Source organism: Bubalus bubalis, chromosome 1 (genome assembly GCF_019923935.1).
Source record: "Bubalus bubalis isolate 160015118507 breed Murrah chromosome 1, NDDB_SH_1, whole genome shotgun sequence".
Lineage (NCBI taxonomy): Eukaryota > Metazoa > Chordata > Mammalia > Artiodactyla > Bovidae > Bubalus > Bubalus bubalis.
This window is the reverse complement of record NC_059157.1, coordinates 10,763,446-10,785,362: the sequence shown is the minus strand read 5'-3', so window position 1 is coordinate 10,785,362 and position 21,917 is coordinate 10,763,446. Positions and strand designations below refer to the sequence as shown.

General features: G+C 37.0%; 1 protein-coding gene across 3 annotated transcripts in view; it reads right to left on the bottom strand.

Annotated features, from left to right (window-relative positions):
- Positions 1-21,917, bottom strand: part of LOC102405271 (A disintegrin and metallopeptidase domain 3) — a 113,766-nt gene that overhangs the window by 79,117 nt on the left and 12,732 nt on the right. For all 3 annotated transcript variants that reach the window (XM_006078640.4, XM_025278201.3, XM_044929779.2), the window contains 3 exons: positions 14,703-14,781; positions 8,264-8,340; positions 7,644-7,797 (listed from right to left, as the gene is read on the bottom strand). In XM_006078640.4, the coding sequence (XP_006078702.3) occupies positions 7,644-7,797; positions 8,264-8,340; positions 14,703-14,781 (310 nt within the window). The remainder of the gene's footprint in view (positions 1-7,643; positions 7,798-8,263; positions 8,341-14,702; positions 14,782-21,917) is intronic.

Below are 21,917 nucleotides of genomic sequence, written 5' to 3'. Positions count from 1 at the left end.
AATATTCAGGACTGATTTCCTTTAGGATTGACTGGTTGGATCTCCTTGCAGTCCAAGGGACTCTCAAGAGTCTACTCCAACACCACATTTTGAAAGCATCAATCCTTCCACGCTCACCTTTGAATATAACATTCAGTTCCGTTCAGTCACTAAGTCTTGTCTGACTCTTTGCGACCCCATGAATTGCAGCACGCCAGGTCTCCCTGTCCCTCACCAACTCCCGGAGTTCACTCAGACTCACGTCCATTGAGTTGGTGATGCCATCCAACCATCTCATCCTCTGTCATCCCCTTTTCCTCCTGACCCCAATCCCTCCCAGCCTCAGAGTCTTTTCCAATGAGTCAACTCTTCGCATGAGGTGGCCAAAGTACTGGAGTTTCAGCTTTAGCATCATTCCTTCCAAAGAAATCCCAGGGCTGATCTCCTTCAGAATGGACTGGTTGGATCTCCTTGCAGTCCAAAGAACTCTCAAGAGTCTTCTCCAACACCACATTTGGAACAAGAACACTCAATTCTTTGGCGCTCAGCCTTCTTCACAGTCCAATTCTCACATCCATACATGACCACAGGAAAAACCATAGCCTTGACTAGATGAACCTTTGTTGGCAAAGTAATGTCTCCGCTTTTCAATATGCTATCTAGGTTGGGCATAACTTTCCTTCCAAGGAGTAAGTGTCTTTTAATTTCATGGCTGCAGTCACCATCTGCAGTGATTTTGGAGCCCCCCCAAAATAAAGTCTGACACTGTTTCCACTGTGTCCCCATCTATTTCCCATGAAGTGATGGGACCGGATGCCATGATCTTCGTTTTCTGAATGTTGAGCTTTAAGCCAACTTTTCCACTCTCCACTTTCACTTTCATCAAGAGGCTTTTTATTTTTAGTTCCTCTTCACTTTCTGCCATAAGGGTGGTGTCATCTGCATATCTGAGGCTATTGATATTTCTCCCGGCAATCTTGATTCCAGCTTGTGTTTCTTCCAGTCCAGCGTTTCTCATGATGCACTCTGCATATAATTTAAAGAAGCAGGGTGACAATATACAGACTTGACATTCTCCTTTTCCTATTTGGAATCAGTCTGTTGTTCCATGTCCAGTTCTAACTGTTGCTTCCCGACCTGCATACAGGTTTCTCAAGAGGTAGGTCATGTGGTCTGGTATTCCCATCTCTTGAAGAATTTTCTACAGTTTATTGTGATCCACACAGTCAAAGGCTTTGGCATAGTCAATAAAGCAGAAATAGATGTTTTCAGGAACTGTCTTGCTTTTTCCATGATCCAGCAGATGTTGGCATTTGATCTCTGGTTCCTCTGCCTTTTCCAAAACCAGCTTGAACATCTGGAAGTTCACAGTTCATGTATTGCTGAAGCCTGGTTTGGAGAATTTTGAGCATTACTTAACTAGCGTGTGAGATGAGTGCAATTGTGCGGTAGTTTGAGCATTCTTTGGCCTTGCCTTTCTTTGAGATTGGAATGAAAACTGACTTTTTCCAGTCCTGTGGCCACTGCTGAGTTTTTGAAATTTGCTGGCATATTGAGTGTAGCACTTTCACAGCATCATCTTTCAGGATTTGAAATAGCTCAACTGGAATTCCATCACCTCCACTAGCTTTGTTCACAGTGATGCTTTCTAAGGCCCACTTGACTTCACATTCCACGATGTCTGGATCTAGGTGAGTGATCACACCATTGTGATTATCTTGGTCGTGAAGATCTTTTTTGTACAGTTCTCCTATGTATTGTTTCTTGCCACCTCTTCTGCTTCTGTTAGGTCCATAGCATTTGTGTCCTTTATCAAGCCCATCTTTGCATGAAATGTTCCCTTGGTATCTCTAATTTTCTTGAAGAGATCTCTAGTTTTTCCCATTCTGTTGTTTTCCTCTATTTCTTTGCATTGATTGCTGAAGAAGGCTTTCTTATCTCTCCTTGCTATTCTTTGGAACAATGCATTCAGATGCTTATATCTTTCCTTTTCTCCTTTGCATTTTGCTTCTCTTGTTTTCACAGCTATTTTAAGGCCTCCCCAGACAGCCATTTTGCTTTTTTGCATTTCTTTTCCATGGGGATGGTCTTAATCCCTATCTCCTGTACAATATCATGAACCTCTGTCCATAGTTCATCAGGCATTCTGTCTATCAGATCTAGTCCCTTAAATCTATTTCTCACTTCCACTGTATGATCATAAGGAATTTGATTTAGGTCATATCTGAATAGTTGAGTGGTTTCCCCTACTTTCTTCAATTTAAGTCTGAATTTGGCAATAAGGAGTTCATGATCTGAGCCACAGTCAGCTCCTAGTCTTGTTTTTGCTGACTGTATAGAGCTTCTCCATCTTTGACTGCAAAGAATAAAATCAATCTGATTTCGGTGTTGACCATCTGGTGATGTCCATGTGTAGAGTCTTCTCTTGTGTTGTTGGAGGAGGGTGTTTGCTATGACCAGTGCGTTCTCTTGGCAAAACTCTATTAGCCTTTACCCTGCTTAATTCCGTATTCCAAGGTCAAATTTGCCTGTTACTCCAGGTGTTTCTTGACTTCCTACTTTTGCATTCCAGTCCCCTATAATGAAAAGGACATATTTTTTGGGTGTTAGTTCTAAAAGGTCTTGTAGGTCTTCATAGAACCGTTCAACTTCAGCTTCTTCAGTGTTACTGGTTGGGGCATAGACTTGGATTACTGTGATATTGAATGGTTTGCCTAGGAAACGAACAGAGATCATTCTGTCGTTTTTGAGATTGCATCTAAGTACTGCATTCTGGACTGTTTTGTTGACCATGATGGCTACTCCATTTCTTCTGAGGGATTCCTGCCCACAGTAGTAGATATAATAGTCATCTGAGTTAAATTCACCCATTCCAGTCCATTTTAGTTACCTTAGGCTTTTATGATAATGTCTATTCTGTTATTCACCAGTTCTATTGTCAATGGCTTTCATTTTCAAAAGGCTTTGTTTTTCTTTTATGTCTATTTCTTGAGCACTTCCAGGATCTTTAAACAGACTATGAAAGGGTAGACTTGTGAGTACTAAAGAATGGATCTCTGGGATTGTATTATTTATATAAGAATTTTACTGCTGTAACTTACAATAATAATTTGAACTCTCTAGGTTTCTGCTTCCTTCTGAAGAGAGGGATAATTGTCCTCACTCTCAGAATTGTAGAAAGAATTGGAAAGACAGGGCATACTGTCAAGGTCTTACAACAACAGGTGGCACCTAGTACATAAATATATAACAATATCAATATTGTTTTTAACTCATTTTGTATCATGTAATTTGTGTTATATTTTATATTTATATTTGTTTTTATGTCCCATGTTTATTACTTTTGTATTCTTCTTTCAGAATACATTCATTTCTTTCATGTCAAACTTTTGTTGAACAAATGGTGGGGATAAGTGACCTACACTATATTTGGTTATTAAGAAATGACCAATTTTTCAAGAATGATATTGCTCCTTCTCTGAGAGAGAAGAAGTCCATGAGAGATACCTGTTCAGCTCAGGTTTATCAAGATGGGGATTCAGACAGTCTTCTCCCTTTACTCCTATCTGAATTCAAATACTATTGGGGACACTTTGAGGCCCCGAGTTCAAGCTGGAAAAGGAAACAGCTAGCATTTTCATCTACCTTGGTCTTTGCATGAGCAAAGCCCACACATCATGTTAAACCACTGACAGGAATTCGTCACTTCAAAATCTCATCATATTTGACCTAATAGTGTTTACTCATGAGGAATACAGTTTGAGGATAACAGCTTACAAAGTTGTCCCATCTCCTGATTTGACAGATAATTCAGTGTATTTGACAACTACTCCTTAGAAATGTGGTTGTGTTGTGGCCTAATCTTCTCATTCCTGGTGAGATTAGAGTCTCTCTCTGTTATTCTAAGTGTGGCTTGTTTTACACATTAGGAAGGGTATTAACAATAGGGAGGAAAGAAATGGTTTTAATGAAAAATATCAGTTATATAGTTCTGACTGGGTAAATAATTACAGGCTGAAAACTACCTTGCCTTATTTTAAGTAATTTTTGTGTTGCCTTTCAATCTTCAATATTGGTGCTAAGTAGTTTCATGCCATTCTACATTGTGTTTATACAGAAGAAATCAGATATTTAAAAATGCTGATTCAGAACCCCTGCTTAAATCATTTTGATTCTCAATTTCATTTGTATTGGAACTCATACTATATCACCTGTATTGTTATTTTAATTGCATATCTTATCTCTCAAATTTCCTTGTCATTTTCGTGTATACTTTAGTTGTGTGTGATTTCTGGAATTTTGTATGATGAACTTTCTAGTTTTTACACCTGTGTAGCATGCTTTTAATTCCCAAGAACTGTTATCTGCTGAATTTTATTTTTTAAACAGTGCTCTGTTCTTAATTTGTGGATGAAATATTTTCTTCACTCTTTCTGAGTATGGGCTTCCCAAGGGGCTTAATCAGTAAACAATCTGCCTGCAATGTGGGAGACCTGGGTTCGATCCCTGGGTTGGAAAAATCCCCTGGAGGAGGACATGGCAACCCATTTCAGTGTTATTGCCTGGAGAATCCCATGGACAGAGGGGCCTGACAGGCTGCAGTCCATGGGGTCACAAAGAGTTGGACATGACTGAGAGACTAAGCATAGCACACCTCTCTGAGTATATTGTCATGTTGCTTTCTTCACTCTCTCTCTCCATTCCTTAGTGCCTCAAGATTAAACACTTTGAATTTTTCCATGACAATATCTACCATATTAAATTGTTTCATCCTATGTCTAGTGCTTCTTCATATTAGGCATTGACAGCATATTGCAACATCCATGACCACATATGGAGCTTATGGGCTGCTGTCTTTAGAGACTGTAAATTATCTGGAATGTTTAATGGGAAACCTTGCTGTCAACATGCTTAGTTTTGATTCTTTGGGGTGGTTCAATTCCCTCCTGGATTCTAATGAACATCTTAGAATGTTTAAAACCATTTCCCAACATCTAGTGTGTCAAGTTTAATATATTCACACTAATTTTGGTATCATAACCACCTTCTATTATGATTTACAAAGACATCTATGCCTGGTGACCCCACCTCACACATTCCACCCAAGAAAAGAGTCTTAGACCAGCTGTGAGTTTACAGCAGAAACAATTGTTTAGGAGAGGAAATTAGGTTTTATACGTATTTTTAAACTTATTTTCAACCATCTGTCTTCCTAGACCCACCCTTAATATCATTTCCTTAGGTATTTGGACTCACAGTTAAAAAGACATTTCAGTAGTTGCCTTGTGCAAGGGTCCCCAGTCTTGGGCCACCAATCAGTAACAGCAGTGATATCCCTGGTGTCTTCTTAGTTCTGAAATTTTAGTGTCTTTTATTTCATATTGCATTCTATTTTGTATCCAAATTTTCCATTTTTAGCTCCAATTACCTTGTTTCAGTACATGAGAAACTATTGGTAGCAAATACTAATAGTAGCAGTAAGAGCAATATTTATTGATATTCATCAATCACTTACATTTCTGACATACTATGCTAAGTAATTTTTAATTACAAATTTATTGAAACTTTAAAGTACCCGTGTGACTTGGGTATTATTTTTGTTACTGGATTTTTACAGATGAGAAGATTTAAATATAAAAAGATGATATGCTGCTGCTGCTAAAGTGCTTCAGTCGCGTCCGACTCTGTGAGACCTGATAGATGGCAGCCCACCAGGCTCCCTCGTCCCTGGGATTCTCCAGGCAAGAGTACTGGAGTGGGGTGCCATTTCCTTCTCCAATGAATGAAAGTGAAAAGAGAAAGTGAAGTCGCTCAGTTGTGCCCGACTTGTAGCGACCCCATGGACTGCAGCCTACTAGGCTCCTCCGTCCATGGGATTTTCCAGGCAAGAGTACTGGAGTGGGGTGCCATTGCCTTATTACTCAGCCAAATACTTGTGGCTACAGCCTAATTGACTAGAACTTCAAGCTATGGCAGCTGGAATTGTATGTTACCTTTGCCTCTGTCAACCCCTCTCTTATCGTTGACTTTTCAAGTCATGTTGGGGGGTTCAAATGCAGGGCTGTGTGTCTTTGCCATAACATGTCAATCCATTTGGGTTTTCCCGCTGCCATAGAGGAGGGTTCATGGAAACCTTTGAAGTTATTTTATGTGACAGTGCTCTGCTCAGTTTTGAAAATGGTCTTCAACTGTGTCAGTGTTGTACTGCAACAGGCAGATGGCATAGGGTTGGGAGTCACATCTCAGTTCTATTAAAAAAGGATATTTTCATTTCTATACATAACTATATTTTATCATTTTTATGACATTCTGAAAGGGTAATTTTTAAAATCTGCATTTATACTAGTATATTTGGCAAAATAAAAAATATTAAAGCAACAATGAGATGAAGATCATAAAAAATTAAATCCACATTCCATATTACAATTTTGCTTTGCCTCTCTAAACAGGATATCCAATTTTGTTATGAATATGTGGACAGAGTTTCATTTTCGTAACTTTTGATTGCAAAATGTAAAGCTGTGCAAACATTCTAAGTAGGAAGTTAGACTATATATCTAAAAATCTTGGAAATATGCCTATTTCTAGATAAAAGCATTTTTAAGAAAAGTGTGAATGTACAAAAATCTGGTACATTCATGCAGTATTTCTTGATTGAAGTTAAGAATATAAATATGCAAAATATACCATAATGTTATAAAGCATATGTTTTAAATTTATTTATATATAACATATATGTATATGAAAAACAATATATCAAAATGATCATCCTGGATTTCACAATAGCTTTTTGTTTAGAGAATAGTATTATGGTCAGTTCTTATTATCCTTCTGCTTATATTTAAATTTTTAATAATATTAACTAACATTCATTTAAGATAATAATAAATGCAATGTAACTTAATGATAAGTGAAAACTTATATTATCCTGTTAATAGCACAAATGAAATTTCAAAGAAAAATACATGATTAGATAATTTTTTTCTTAAATCTTCCTTTATAAATCATCTTTATAACTAGACACAGTAAAAGAATTAGAACCAATGCCTTAAAGTTCTAAGAACACTATGTCTAGGCAATGAGATATGGAACAATTCTTGCTTCATTTGTACTTTTGCATTTTCTATCAAAATTAACTTTTATTTTTACAAAGTTAATAAAGTTACTAAATGGCAAAACAGTCAACACTTACAATCAGCAAATTGGAGTACCATTATATTTTTAGGATGGAAATTCAGTTTAAGAGTGGAACTGTGCTACCCTAGAACTGCAATGACTCCTAAATGCAATAATAAATAGAAGAAGGTAGAAAACTGGATTTACATGTTAATCAAGCAAGATGGAACTATTAGATATTAAATGGCAAAGGTCATTATCAAATTTCTACTTAATATTTTCATTTAATATTTGTGTATATTTGCATAAAATACTTAAAAGGAATATCTGCAGAAAATACTTAAAATTAGGTATATGTGAGAATTTTGAATTATATATTTACAGCTGTTACACTTTTAATATTATATGACTACACAAAATATATTTAAAATAAATACCTTATAAGAGAAGGCTTTATTATAACCAGTATTACTTTAAATTTGTTTTCCAAATGTAACAGATATCAATGTGAATATGTTTATCACAGTTTGCATACACAAGTTACTTACATTTGATTTCACAAGAATTTTGTAGGATTGATCTGCAGATATGGGAGAAAAATCACTTTTTTTATCTCTGAATGGATAAATCACATGCTCATATGTAGTTGAAGATTCCAGTGGTTCAATTCCATAACTGACATTCTCAAACTGTAATAATCCCCTGAATATTGAAACACATAACAAAGAAATTAAAAGTATGGATTTCTTAATAATAAACATAAATAAATATTAAAAGAAAACATTAAGTAGAAATTTGATAACGCTTTTGTCATCTAATATCTAATAATAGCCCCATCCTACTTCCATCAACATGTAAACCCAATTTTCTACCTCCTTCTATCTATTATAGCATTGAAGAGTCATTGCAGTTCTAGAGTGGCTCAGTAATAGGGATATTTCTCATTCCAATGACAGCTATTTCTGAATGAATTTTATAATTGCAAGCCTGGGAGAGACACAAAGAGTATAGTGGAAAAGATAAGACAAGCAGGCACAGAAAGTAGATGAGAAGAAACACAGTGTCAGTGTCTCTTTTCTTTGTCTTCCATCTACCCTTCAAGAAGTTTCTAAAAGTTAAAGGGTACACTAGATATCGACTATGGTACATCTCTCGAATATGTCATTACCTGAGTCCAGAGCAGGTACTAAGTGTCACAACTGAATTTGGAATCTCTGTGGCATATCCTTGATAAAAGCAATGGCCCTGCACAGGTAATATAAAGATACACCAGTAATGATTAGCAAACAAAGAGTTTGATTTTTTTGATAACCCTCATTCTAGACATCATCAAATATCAAATTTAAGCATTCCATGATACAATTCAACTGACACTTCATTTCCTTTTTATCTTTCTACAGTCTTTTCCCCTTGACACTCTTCTGACTATAAATAATCACAACTCCTATTCTTTCCTAAGGGATTTTTGCTGTAAATCTGAAGTTTCCATAAATAACATTCTGATCTATATCTTGTCATTCTCAGTCCACATTTTGAATATATAGTCTAAAAATGCTACCTCAAGGTAATCACCAGCATTAATTTGACTTCCACTGTGAGCATTTCATTTGTTTTATTCTAAGTAAGACCAAACTATCTTAACTGACATTTCTTAACTATTTTTTAATATCTTACCATGTTGATCATCCTTACTTGAAAGTCTCTTCTCAATGGACTTTTAAAACATTACTTTTCCTACGTTCTCCACTGATACAGTCTTGTACTGAATATTTCCTTCTCTTCCTTAAGAAGTGTAGTGATATCTAGAATCAGCCTTGTTCCTCAGTTAATCCTGGACTATGAACACGCTATTATTATCACATTCTCACATACGAATGTGATTCTATGGCATGTGTCCATACACACAAATCCATCAGTAAGCATTCACTCATCTCAATACTCGACTTAACTCCTATCTCCAACCGATAGTGGCAGAGCATACACACTCCACTGTCAGACAACAGTAGCAGCCAGTTCTGCCCACAGTGGTGTCAGTAAACTATGCCACAAACCTTCACAAAGACGTAGAATGCAAACCAGGTCCCAACATTTTACCCAGCAGAAGACAGCATCACAGTTTATACATCTCCTGGCCTTGCATGCCCAATAAGAGAAAATGATCCTCGTGAGATAACTCTCAACACTCCAAACTCAAAGAAGCAAAGAGTGGCCTAGATTAAAGACTTTCCTCTCTCAGGGGCACTAGCAGAGACAGATTGAGAAGCATATTGATAGCCAGTGACTGACATACAGCTAGAGGAAATGTTCTCCATTATATGGTTCCCTCATCAACCAACATTACGAAGCAACAGAGGGTGGCCCAGGAAAGAAACTTTTCCTGCCATGGGCTGCCCTGGCAGAGATCCAGTGAGCTCCACATAAGCCAGGAAGAATGAAGGACAACAAACTAATACCAAAAGTTCCAAGAAGGCTAAATGGTCACTGGAGCAACAACCATACTAAATTTGAACTTAAACTGGGTGATTGCCTTCAACAATAGAAGATTTCAATGACAAGGATACAATCTAAAACTGTATACTATATCAAGAACCAAGAATATCACAACAAAATGGGAGAAGACACCAGATGCTGCATATTGAGATTAGCCACATACTGGAATGATTCAATGGATTTTAAAGCAGCTGTGAAAATACTCATTCAATGAACATTTTAAAAGCATCCTGAAACAACTGAAAGAATAAGGAAATTTCAGAAATGAAATAGAAGCTATTAAAAATAACAACTAAGAAATTAGAACCAAATAATATAATTTATTAAAAAAACCCAAACAAACAAAGAAAACAACCCAAACTGGGTAGGAACAAATGCAGAGTGCAGATGACAAGGGACGGAATCAATGAACTTGAGACAGATGCGTAAAATTTACCCAATATATAAATCACAGGAAAATTAATTAAGAAAATGAATAGAGTTTCAAGAACACATGGAACATTACCAAACGTTTTAAAATATATATCAGAATCCATAAAGGAGAACCAGAAAGAATTAGCAGAGTAGAAAAATTATTCAAAGAAATAAAGACTTAATACTGGTCAAAAGATGGTGGTTTAGAAATCCCTGGATCTGCTATCCTCCAACAAATACACCAAGTGAGTAGCAATTAATGCACCAATTCCATCTGTGAGAGACAATGAAATAACAGACTGGCTCGTGCACATCTTTTGGTGAATGCAACATCAGATGCACCAAAGCCAGTAGGGAGATTTGGGATGCCTCTTCACCAGAGACTGCCCCAGAGATTAGATTAGATTAGAAAGAGATAATCTAGCTTCCAGATTGACCAGAAGAGGGTGTTGTTCAAGCAAGCAGTGCCCCAGTGTTTTTGAGAATACGCAAGCAACAGGGTCACCAAACCTGGGCAGTCTAGTCACCCAAAACACAATGGAGATCGTGGCTTGGATTACTTAACACCACTGACTCCCTTCCCTGCTTGTCCACACTCATCACAGAGTGAGAAGAAGAAAAAGCCCACCTCTCTGCCTCCACTGCAGGAGACAATAGTTTACGGATTGAATGCAGTGCTCCCACTTCACCAGTACTACCCCAAGAACCAGCATCTGTCTCTCCAATCTTGCAGCACTGTAGCTGTGGTACAGTCTGCGGGAGAACAGAGGCACTGACCTGGGATGACGGAGCATCCCTTCTGAGACAGAGCCAGAGCAGGAAAACCCCACAGAAGTCTGCTTCTACCTGAAGAGAGAAACAGCTGGTAGAGGACCCCCATATCACTGGCCGGGCTGGTTTATGGGGGTGTCCTTCTATACACGGCCACTCACGAAGACCCTGTGAGGGGACTGCTTTCCTAATGAGCAGACACCAAAGTAGAGTGTTAAGTAAAATGAGGAATAAGGAAATGATATTTCGAACAAAGGAACAAGATACTGGCTGAAACTGACACTAGTGAAATAAAATTAATGTACCTAATAAAAAATTAAAAATAAAGATATTCCCATAAAGATGCTCATTGAGGTTAGGAGAACAATGCATGAACCAAGTGAGAGTTTGAAAAAAAAAAAAAAAAACAGATAAAATATTAAAAGTATCAAACAGAAATCATGGAGCTGTACAATAATTGCTGCTGCTGTTTACTTGCCAAGTCGTGTCCAACTCTTGCTACCCCAAGGACTGTAGCCCACCTGACTCTTCTGCCCATGGGACTTTCCAGATGAGAATACTGGAGTGGATTGCCATTTCCTTCTGCAAGCGGTTTTCTTACCTCATAAACTGAACCCGTCTCCTGCATTGGCAGGCAGGTTCTTTACCACTAAGCCACCAGGGAAGCCATAGAATAATAACTGAACTGAAAAAATTCACTAGAAGTCTTCAACAGCAGATTGCATCAGACAGAAGAAAGACTCAATTCAACTCCAACAGATCAAAGGAGCAAAGGAAGACAGTAGAAAGTGATCAAATCTTACAGGAGTTATGGGATAGTAATTAAAGTTTCCACTTTGGAAACTAGAAAAAAAGAAAAGCAAATTAAATCCGAAGTAAGCAACAGAAAAGAAAGATTTAGAATTGATAAACTTTTCGCCAGGCATGCTAAGAGAGATGATACTAATTACTGACATCAGTAGTATAAAAGAAGTATCTTAACTATAGCCTCATGTACATTAAAAGAATAATAAAGGAATGAGATAAACAACTCTATATCCACCAATTTGAAATCCTGGATAAAATGGTCCAACTATTTGAAACACACCATTTGTCAAACCTCATGTAAGAGGAAATAGACAAGCTGACTACATCTGATTCTCTTAAAGAAGTTGAATAAAATTAATCACCTGCCAAATCACAAAGCAGCAGGCAGGCCCAGATGTTGTCACTGTTGAATTCTGCCAAACACTTGAGTAAACCATATCAAATCTCTACACATTCCTTCAGAATATACAAACAGAACAAATACTTCTAACTCATGCCATGTGGGCCAATGTTATACTAAAACCAAAAGAACCAAGAACACTTAAAAAAAAAGAGCTAAACATTAAAATCTCTCATTAGCATATATGCAAAAATTCTCAACAACATATTAGGAAATAAAAGTCAACAATAAATTTAAAAATTGTAAACCAAAACCAAGTGGGATTTATCCCAGATATGCAAAGGAGTTTCCACATTCAAAATTCAAGTAATAAAAGCAATTACTACATAGGTTAAAGAAGAAAAATATTAGTAAATTGAGCAATGCTACAGAGTATAAAGTTAACATACAAAAATCATTTGTGATTCTACAAACTAACAAACTGTCAGAAAGAGAAATTAACAAAAAAATTCCACTTACAATGGCATCCAAAAGAATAAAATTTTTTTGATTAAATTAAACCAAGAAGAGAAAGACCTGCACTCTAAACCAATAGTACACTGATGAAAGAAATTATGACACAATGGAAAGAGATCCAGTGATCATGGATTGGAGGAATTCTTATGGTTATAATACCCATACCACCTAAAGCAATCTACAAGTTCAATGTGATTCCTATACAATATCTAACGACATTTTTCACAGAACCAGAAAAAATGATCCTGAAATTCTTATGTATCCACACACACACACACACAAATCCGAATAGGTAATAACCTTGATAAGGCTGAGGTATGACATTTCCTGATTCAAATGACATTAAGCCTTCTCTTTCCCTCAATCTTTTCCAGATGAATGGTCACCTATTAAGTTTTGTCCTTAACATATTAGAATAAGAAGAACAAAATAAACCTGAAGCAAGGTATCAGGGAGAAAAGAAATTCAGCAAAAAGCTGTGACATTGAAAATAACAGTAAAGAAAATCAAAGCAAGAAACAGTCTGTTCTTTGATATGTGCAATAGATTGAAAATTCTCTAGTAAGATTGACAGTTAAGAAAAGAGGAGTCACATATCATCAATGATTGAAATCAACCAACACATCACTAAAGCTCCTGTAAGTCATCAAAAGAATAATAAAGACTATTACAAAATTCCATGCAGAAATGCCCCGAAGATGATACAGACCAATTACTTAAAGAACTACAACCTACCAAAGCAATTAAAAAAAAACAGATAAATAAAATAGCCTATAACTATTAAAAAAATTGAATTGCTAATTTAATAGCTCCCAACACACACACAAGCAAAATCCCAAAGCCCAGGGATTTCACTGTAGAATTTTACCAAGTACCTTAAGAATTATCAAGTATTTTATACAATGTCCTCCTGAAAAGCAAAAGAGAATGCATTTCTTTTTGATGTATTTAATGAGGCCAGTATTACTCTAATCTAAAAATTAGACAAAGTCACTACAAAAAAAGAAAATCATAGACCAATGTTTTTCATGAAACTTGACCCCCAAAATTCTCAAGAAATTGTTAGCAAATCAAACCCAGGCATGAATAAAAATTTCATACAACAAGACCAAGTTTGGATTTTTCTAGGTATGAAAGATATTTTCTAGGTATTGTATCAATATTTGAAAATCAGTCAAAGCAATACACTATCTCAACATCATATGATCATATCAACTAATACAGAAAAGCCATCTTATACAATTAATTATAATCCCCATCATGGGGCAGAAAAACAAACAGATTCTTACCAATCTAGGAACAGTGAATTTCCTTAACTTTGTAAAGACCATATTAAAAAAAAAAACAACCCAAAAACCTATTTCTAACATTATCCTTAGTGGTGAATGACTGAATACGTTATCCCTACAATTCAGAAAATCCAAAGTCGTAAGAAGTCCTATTTGATTCAACTCTTGTACTATAGTTAATACATTATTCCTAGTCAGAGGACCAAGTTCAGTGTGAGACTCACCCTCTGTGCTTCCTTTCTGTCAGAGGAAGAATCGCTGATTTTTCTTTTAACTGTCTAATGTCTGAAACCAGGTGTCTCATGAATTCTGTCCTACTTTCTACTTGCAGATGGTGAGAAAGAGAAATGTTGTACCACTTACCATATTTTAAACATCATTCTCTCTGAATTGTAGCACAGCAACAGAATTTGAACAAACACTCGCATTTGTATCTTCTCCATCATCTAGTCTGGCAAAATATATACCTTAGACTAAAGCTAACTTCTTCATATTCTTTTAAACATTTTTTGACTCTTATCTGCACTGGGGGATATAATTCAAATTCCTGTGGTTTTCATGTAAACATATTAGGATTTAGTGCTCAATATGCTATTGCAGCTTTATTTTTCTGTGCTCTTTCTGTGAAGTGGTTTCCACTGTTCCCTCCACTACTCAGCTTCTATGACACTTTCATCAAAACTTCACCCTGTATTTAGAGGCTTTTGAGTTCCTTTTCCCACTTCTTTCTGCTCTCAAATTCCTACAACTACTTCCAGAGAATGTAAATGACCTTTTCAATTAAGTGATTCCTGAGTTTCACATTCTAAAATGCTCATTCTATTCGACATGTTTTCATAGCAACAGCCACATTATGTTTGGGTTTGTGATCAATCTGCTTGCCCAACAATCTGGCTGAACATAAGGGAGGCTCATTCTTCCCACCAATGATGCCTTTACCCAAAAGGATAAAAATCTACAAAACATAAAGTAAAACTTACCTTTATAAATGAAGAATCTGGATATAGCACCCTCGATTTGTTGTATGAATACACCAGGAGGTTAGAGTCTACAAATGACCTAATTCAACCAAAACAATAAACTTTGTCTTAATAACAGCATTAATAAAAGTAACTTTCAGAGTTATGACATTTAAAAAAAAACATTACTTTCCAATTTATGAGCTTAAATATGCAAAAATTAAATGGCTTCCTTGGACTGCAAGAAGATCAAACCAGTCAATCCTAAAGGAAATCAGTCCTGAATATTGACTGGAAGGACTGATGCTGAAGCTGAAGCTCCAATACTTTGGCCACCTGATGCAAAGAATGGATTCACTGGAGAAGACCCTAATGCTGGGAAAGATTGAAGGCAGGAGGAGAAGGGGGTGACAGACAATAAGATGGTTGGATGGCCTGAGTTTGAGTAAGTTCTGGGAGTTGATGATGGACAGGGAGGCCTGGCGTTCTGAAGTCCATGGGGTCGCAAAGAGTCAGACAAGACTGAGGGACTGAGCTGAACTGAAGTTGGTTCATCTCTCCATTGTCTACCTTTCTTTCTGATAGCATATTATGTATATAAGAAAAAACAAGAACCAGAATGACCAGATACAAGTGTGGGCACTGTAATGACACAGATTGATGTCTAGTAAAATCCAGGACTTCCAATATCCAAAGCAAAGTTTTTATAGATTCAACCATCTATACATCTCATGGCATAAATGCTTTTGTTATAATTTGCTAATAAGCAGCCATGGGTTGATAAATAACAAAAAATTCATGCTTATTTCATTAATTTTTTTTTCATAACTTATCCTATGCTAAAAAACAACCTCCAAATTCCCAGTGCTTTAAAATTAAAACAAATGTTGTTTACAAGGTTACTGCAGATTCAACTCCACAATGCCTTCCTTCTGGAACCTAGGAAAAGACATGGTCCCTCTATGGAAACTGCTTCTCTTGAAGCAGTAGGAGAAAAATTGTAGAACCACACAATACATCTCAAAGTCTTTGTTTGGAAGAAGGATTCTAGTCTTTGGCTCAAATATCATATGTTATTTTTACATAAATGTGATATAAATGGAGTTTGGAGCTATAAGCTTCTTACTAGGTGGCTGTTGATTATCTTGGAACAATCTAACATGTTTATGGTAGGAATGAGATAGGGTGGGACCTGAACTCTTTACTGGAGTACTTGACCTGGGCAAATGTCTCCTTGAGTAACAAATGATAAAGGAACTATAAGGGACTAAAAATAACTGCCTGCATGAGGAGTCTGGGTAAGTATGAGCAAATAAGACACAAAAAGGCCACAAAGTGACTACCACTTCTGAGGTGCCAGGAGAAAAAACAAGGCATGGCCTTAGAAAGCATCGCTACAAACAGAGCTAGTGGATGTGATAGAATTCCAGTTGAGCTATTCCAAATCCTGAAAGATGATGCTGTGAAAGTGCTGCACTCAATATGCCAACAAATTTGGAAAACTCAGCAGTGGTCACAGGACTGGAAAAGGTCAGTTTTCATTCCAATCCCAAAGAAAGGCAATGCCAAAGAATGTTCAAACTACCACACAATTGCACTCATCTCACACGCTAGTAAAGTAATGCTCAAAATTCTCCAAGCCAGGCTTCAGCAATATGTGAACTGTAAACTTCCTGATGTTCAAGCTGGTTTTAGAAAAGGAAGAGGAAGCAGAGATCAAATTGCCAACATCTGCTGGATCATGGAAAAAGCAAGAGAGTTCCAGAAAAACATCTATTTCTTTTTTTTTTAATTTTATTTTATTTTTAAACTTTACAATATTGTATTAGTTTTGCCAAATTTCGAAATGAATCCGCCACAGGTATACCTGTGTTCCCCATCCTGAACCCTCCTCCCTCCTCCCTCCCCATACCATCCCTCTGGGTCGTCCCAGTGCACCAGCCCCAAGCATCCAGTATCGTGCATCGAACCTGGACTGGCGACTCGTTTCATACATGATAGTATACATGTTTCAATGCCATTCTCCCAAATCTTCCCACCCTCTCCCTCTCCCACAGAGTCCATAAGACTGTTCTATACATCAGTGTCTCTTTTGCTGTCTTGTACACAGGGTTATTGTTACCATCTTTCTAAATTCCATATATATGCATTAGTATACTGTATTGGTGTTTTTCTTTCTGGCTTACTTCACTCTGTATAATAGGCTCCAGTTTTATCCACCTCATTAGAACTGATTCAAATGTATTCCTTTTAATGGCTGAGTAATATTCCATTGTGTATATGTACCATAGCTTTCTTATCCATTCATCTGCTGATGGACATCTAGGTTGCTTCTATGTCCTGGATATTATAAACAGTGCTGCGATGAACAACATCTATTTCTGCTTTATTGACTATGCCAAAGCCTTTGACTGTGTGGATCACAATAAACTGTGGAAAATTCTGAAAGAGATGGGAATACCAGACCACCTGATCTGCCTCTTGAGAAACTTGTATGCAGGTCAGGAAGCAACAGTTAGAACTGGACATGGGACAACAGACTGGTTCCAAATAGGAAAAGGAGTACGTCAAGGCTATATATTGTCACCCTGTTTATTTAACTTATATGCAGAGTACCTCATGAGAAACGCTGGACTGGAAGAAACACAAGCTGGAATCAAGATTGCCGGGAGAAATATCAATCACCTTAGATATGCAGATGACACCACCCTTATGGCAGAAAGTGAAGAGGAACTAAAAAGCCTCTTGATGAAAGTGAAAGTGGAGAGTGAAAAAGTTGGCTTAAAGCTTAACATTCAGAAAACGAAGATCATGGCATCTGGTCCCATCACTTCATGGCAAATAGATGGGGACACAGTGGAAACAGTGTCAGACTTTATTTTGGGGAGGCTCCAAAATCACTGCAGATGGTGACTGCAGCCATGAAATTAAAAGATGCTTTCTCCTTGAAAGGAAAGTTATGACCAACCTAGATAGCATATTGAAAAGCAGAGACATTACTTTGCCAACAAAGGTCCGTCTAGTTAAGGCTGTTTTTCCAGTGGTCATGTATGGATGTGAGAGTTGGACTGTGAAGAAGGCTGAGTGCCGAAGAATTGATGCTTTTGAACTGTGGTGTTGGAGAAGACTCTTGAGAGTCCCTTGGACTGCAAGGAGATCCAACCAGTCCATTCTGAAGGAGATCAGCCCTGGGATTTCTTTGGAAGGAATGATGCTAAAGCTGAAACTCCAGTACTTTGGCCACCTCATGTGAAGAGTTGACTCATTGGAAAAGACTCTGATGCTGGGAGGGATTGGGGGCAGGAGGAGAAGGGGACGACAGAGGATGAGATGGCTGGATGGCATCACTGACCCGATGGACGTGAGTCTGAGTGAACTCCGGGAGTTGGTGATGGACAGGGAGGCCTGGCGTGCTGCACTTCATGGGGTCACAAAGAGTCAGACACAACTGAGCAACTGATCTGATCTGATCTGTGCATGATGCTTGTACCAGCACCACCAAGGGAACCTGCAGACTGTTGCAGAGAAGCTAATTCTGACTCCATGTTGGAACTGTTTCTGTGACTTGCTTTTCATTGTTTTTGTTACTATTAATTGAATGGCTTGACTCAGAGAATCCTGCCCCTCTGACTGACTGTAAACTGGAGTGCCTTTGTTCAGAATCACGTGCTGTAGATGGCAGGAAGGAAGAAATTAACACATCCTCTGCCTGAGACTTGGCATTCTAGGAGGTGTTTCCAAGATTCAAGGTCTTTTTACTTTGCTACCTCACCTCCCCCATCTGTGATCTATAAAAGAATCTGGCATCCAGACCCCAATAACACAGTTATTTTGAAGTGCTAGCCTGCCATCTTCTCGGTCAGCTGGCGCCCCAAATAAAGTCTCTTCCTTGCCTCAATCCCTCATCTCTTGGATTCATTGGCCTCTCCTGTGGTGAGCAGAGTGGTCTTGGACCACCAATCCCCCCTGACTTTCACCTCACATGAGGAACCAGCTTGCCCTCCTCAGACAGTGAGCAAGGGAACCTGTTGCTTGTTTTCACTCCCTCCTGCTGCAGCTCCAGTCTCAACAAAGCCTTGCCTGAATTCCTTGTCTGGCCACCTAACAATTTCTACTGACTAAAGAGTCCAAGGACCCTAGATTTCTCAAGGATTCCAAACATCAAGAAGCCTCTGAACACCAGGATAGAGAGAAACTAAAGCATTAACAGAGTGCTTTCTTCATCACTACTTTTATTTTTTTGTTGTTTTTATTTATTTATTTAAAATATAAATTTATTTATTTCAATTGGAGGTTAATTACTTTACAATCACTACTTTTCAATTCATATCTACTTTATTTGCTCTCATTCTTTTTTTTAAAAAGATTGTTAGTGAAGTATAGTTAATTTGTAATGATGTATAAGACAAAAAGATTCAAATATATTATATATATATACATATATATATATATGCTGAAATGATATACTATGTATATCTTTATATATCAGTGTATATAATGATTAAAGAATCTGAATGGCCCAGATGGGTTTAGGTGAAAGCATCTAGAACATGAATTCTGGAATAAGGGCAGAGCTACATTTTATAACTGTAAGCATTTAAATGGAGGTGGCAGAGTGGGAATCCAACAGTAATTCCTGGAAAAAAAGAAATCAGAAGTAAAAACCTTCACAGATATTTGACAAGAATTATTAAAATGAGAAAAAATTAGTTTGTAAGTTTATTCATCCTAGGCTTTTTACCAAAACCACACCTTTTGCTTTTTTATATGAAACAACACACCAATCTGCCTTTATCAGTGATATAAGGAAAATCACGCTTCCTTGGTAACTCAGATGGTAAAGAATCTACCTGCCATGCAGGAGGCTTGGGTTCGATCCTTGGGTTGGGAAGCCTCCCTGCAGGAGGGAATGGCAACACGCTCCAGTGTTCTTGCCTGGAAAATCCCATGGACAGAGGAGCTTGCTGGGTTATAGCCTATGGGGTTGCAAAGAGTCAGACATGACTGAGCAACTAAGCACATAAGGGAAATACAAGTGAGCACTGAAAGAAAAACAACGTCCAACAAAAGGAAATTGAAAAACAAATCAAAGGCAAAATTTAAAAGCTAGCTTCTAATGAAGTAGCACTGATGGACAAGAACAATCTTAAGTTCAAGAAAAATTAATAAGCTTTCCAAGCAGACCATTTGGAGAAGGAAAAAAAAAAGATAATATGAAACTAAAATACACGATGTGTGAATGCTATGTCCCTTCAGCTGTGTTCAGCTCTTTGACTCTACAGACTATAGTCCACTGGTCTCCTTTTTCCATGAGATTTTGAAATTTTGAAAGCAACATTACTTGAGTGGGCTGCCATGCCTTCCTCCAGGGGACAGTTCCAACTCAGGAATCAAATCCACATCTCTTCTGTATCCTGCATTGGCAGACAGTTAATATTAAGGAATCAAATAAATGTATCCAAGAAAAGTTGCTTACTGTAAACATAATTAAAGGTTTAGCCAATAAAGAAAGATGTTGGCAGAATGCACATCAAAAATAAAGATTTGATCATAGTTATAGAATATGATATAGAGCACAGAGAAATTAAGATGCAGGATGAAAGCATAAATTCCCCATGGAAGAAAATAAGGTATATGGGCTGAAAATTAAAAAGAAAACATTAAGGGACTTTGGATATTTCAGGGAGTATTAATGTAATATACAGACATATACACAGAAACTCACACCCATCTATACAAAGAAAACATACTGGAAAACTTAAAATAGACTGTATCAAATTACAAAAATTTATAGAAAAGAAATATGACTCACAAATTCAACACATTGCCAAAATGTTATTCAATTATGAGAACAAAAAGACATCCACAGATCTGTGATTAGGGACGCATGCTATTTGCATATTCCTTCTGAAGAAAATAATCTAACTAGAAAATATTCTAACTAAATAATACCCGAGTCAGCAGAAAACTGCAATTAAAAAATGTTTCAAAAAAGAAGGAAAATGCAAATAGAGCTGATAAAGAAACTGAAAGTAGTGGATTTACATTTCGAATGGAAAGACAATTTTAAAAAATATAGGATGTTTTGGTATCACTTTAGGATCTGAGAGACACAAGAGAAGAACATGAGAACCTATAAGAAAAAATATGAATATGAGGATTATTTGAAAATTATTTTTTATAGCAATAAATCCCCAAAACATAGGAGGAAAACATCAATATTCAACATGCTATTTTCACAACTACAGAAAAGATAAAGTGGTAATAGCCAAAGAAAACAAAACTTCTCACAAGTTGATGATGGAGCAAAAAGTAGAAAAACAGAAAGATAAAGCCATACATAGAATATAAATAACTCAAAACTAATGAATAAAAGACAATACTTTGGCCACCTGATGCGAAGAGCTGACTCATTAGAAAAGACCCCGATGCTGGGAAAGATTGAAGGTAGAAGAAGACGATGACAGAAGATGAGATGGTTGGATGGCATCACTGACTCAATGGACATGAGTTTGGAGAAACTCCGGGAGTTGGTGATGGACAGGGAGGCCTGGCGTGCTGCAGTCTATGGGATCGCAAAGAGTTGGACACGACTGAGCGACTGACCTGAATTGGACTGACTGAATGAATTAAAACTAATTACCTTAAAATCTTAAGGGAAGCAAGTCAATGAGAACTGTACATTTTCACTTGGAAAGACACTACATGTTATTAATAACCAGGGAATGGCATATTAAAGCAACAATAAAATAGTATTTGTTATCCACTAATAAACAAAAATGAGTGAATATATGCATTTAGTTGAGAATGTAGAAAACAAATATCCTTTAATTTATTGTCATAAAAATTAGTTATAAAGGTTTTGAAGAAAAAAAAACTGGCAGTATATAACACTTAAGAATTTTCTTATTTATAATGCAATAGCTACACTGAGGCCTGGGAAGTCATGTCCAGGGATGTCAACTAGAAAGCTTTCTTGTTGTAAATAAGGGAGGATAAATAATGTATGAGATATATTAATTTGATGGTGACATATGCATTAAAACCCATTTTGCACACATCAATATGAATGAATCTCAACAAATGATATTATGCATAATGTCGCATTATGAACAACCACAACCACATACAGTAAAACAAAATGTACCTACTGCTCACACTTTTGGGTCATGAGCCAGTAGCCATGACAACTCTGCTAACTGGCCAGGCTGGCTCAGTGGTACAGGATTCAGCTGA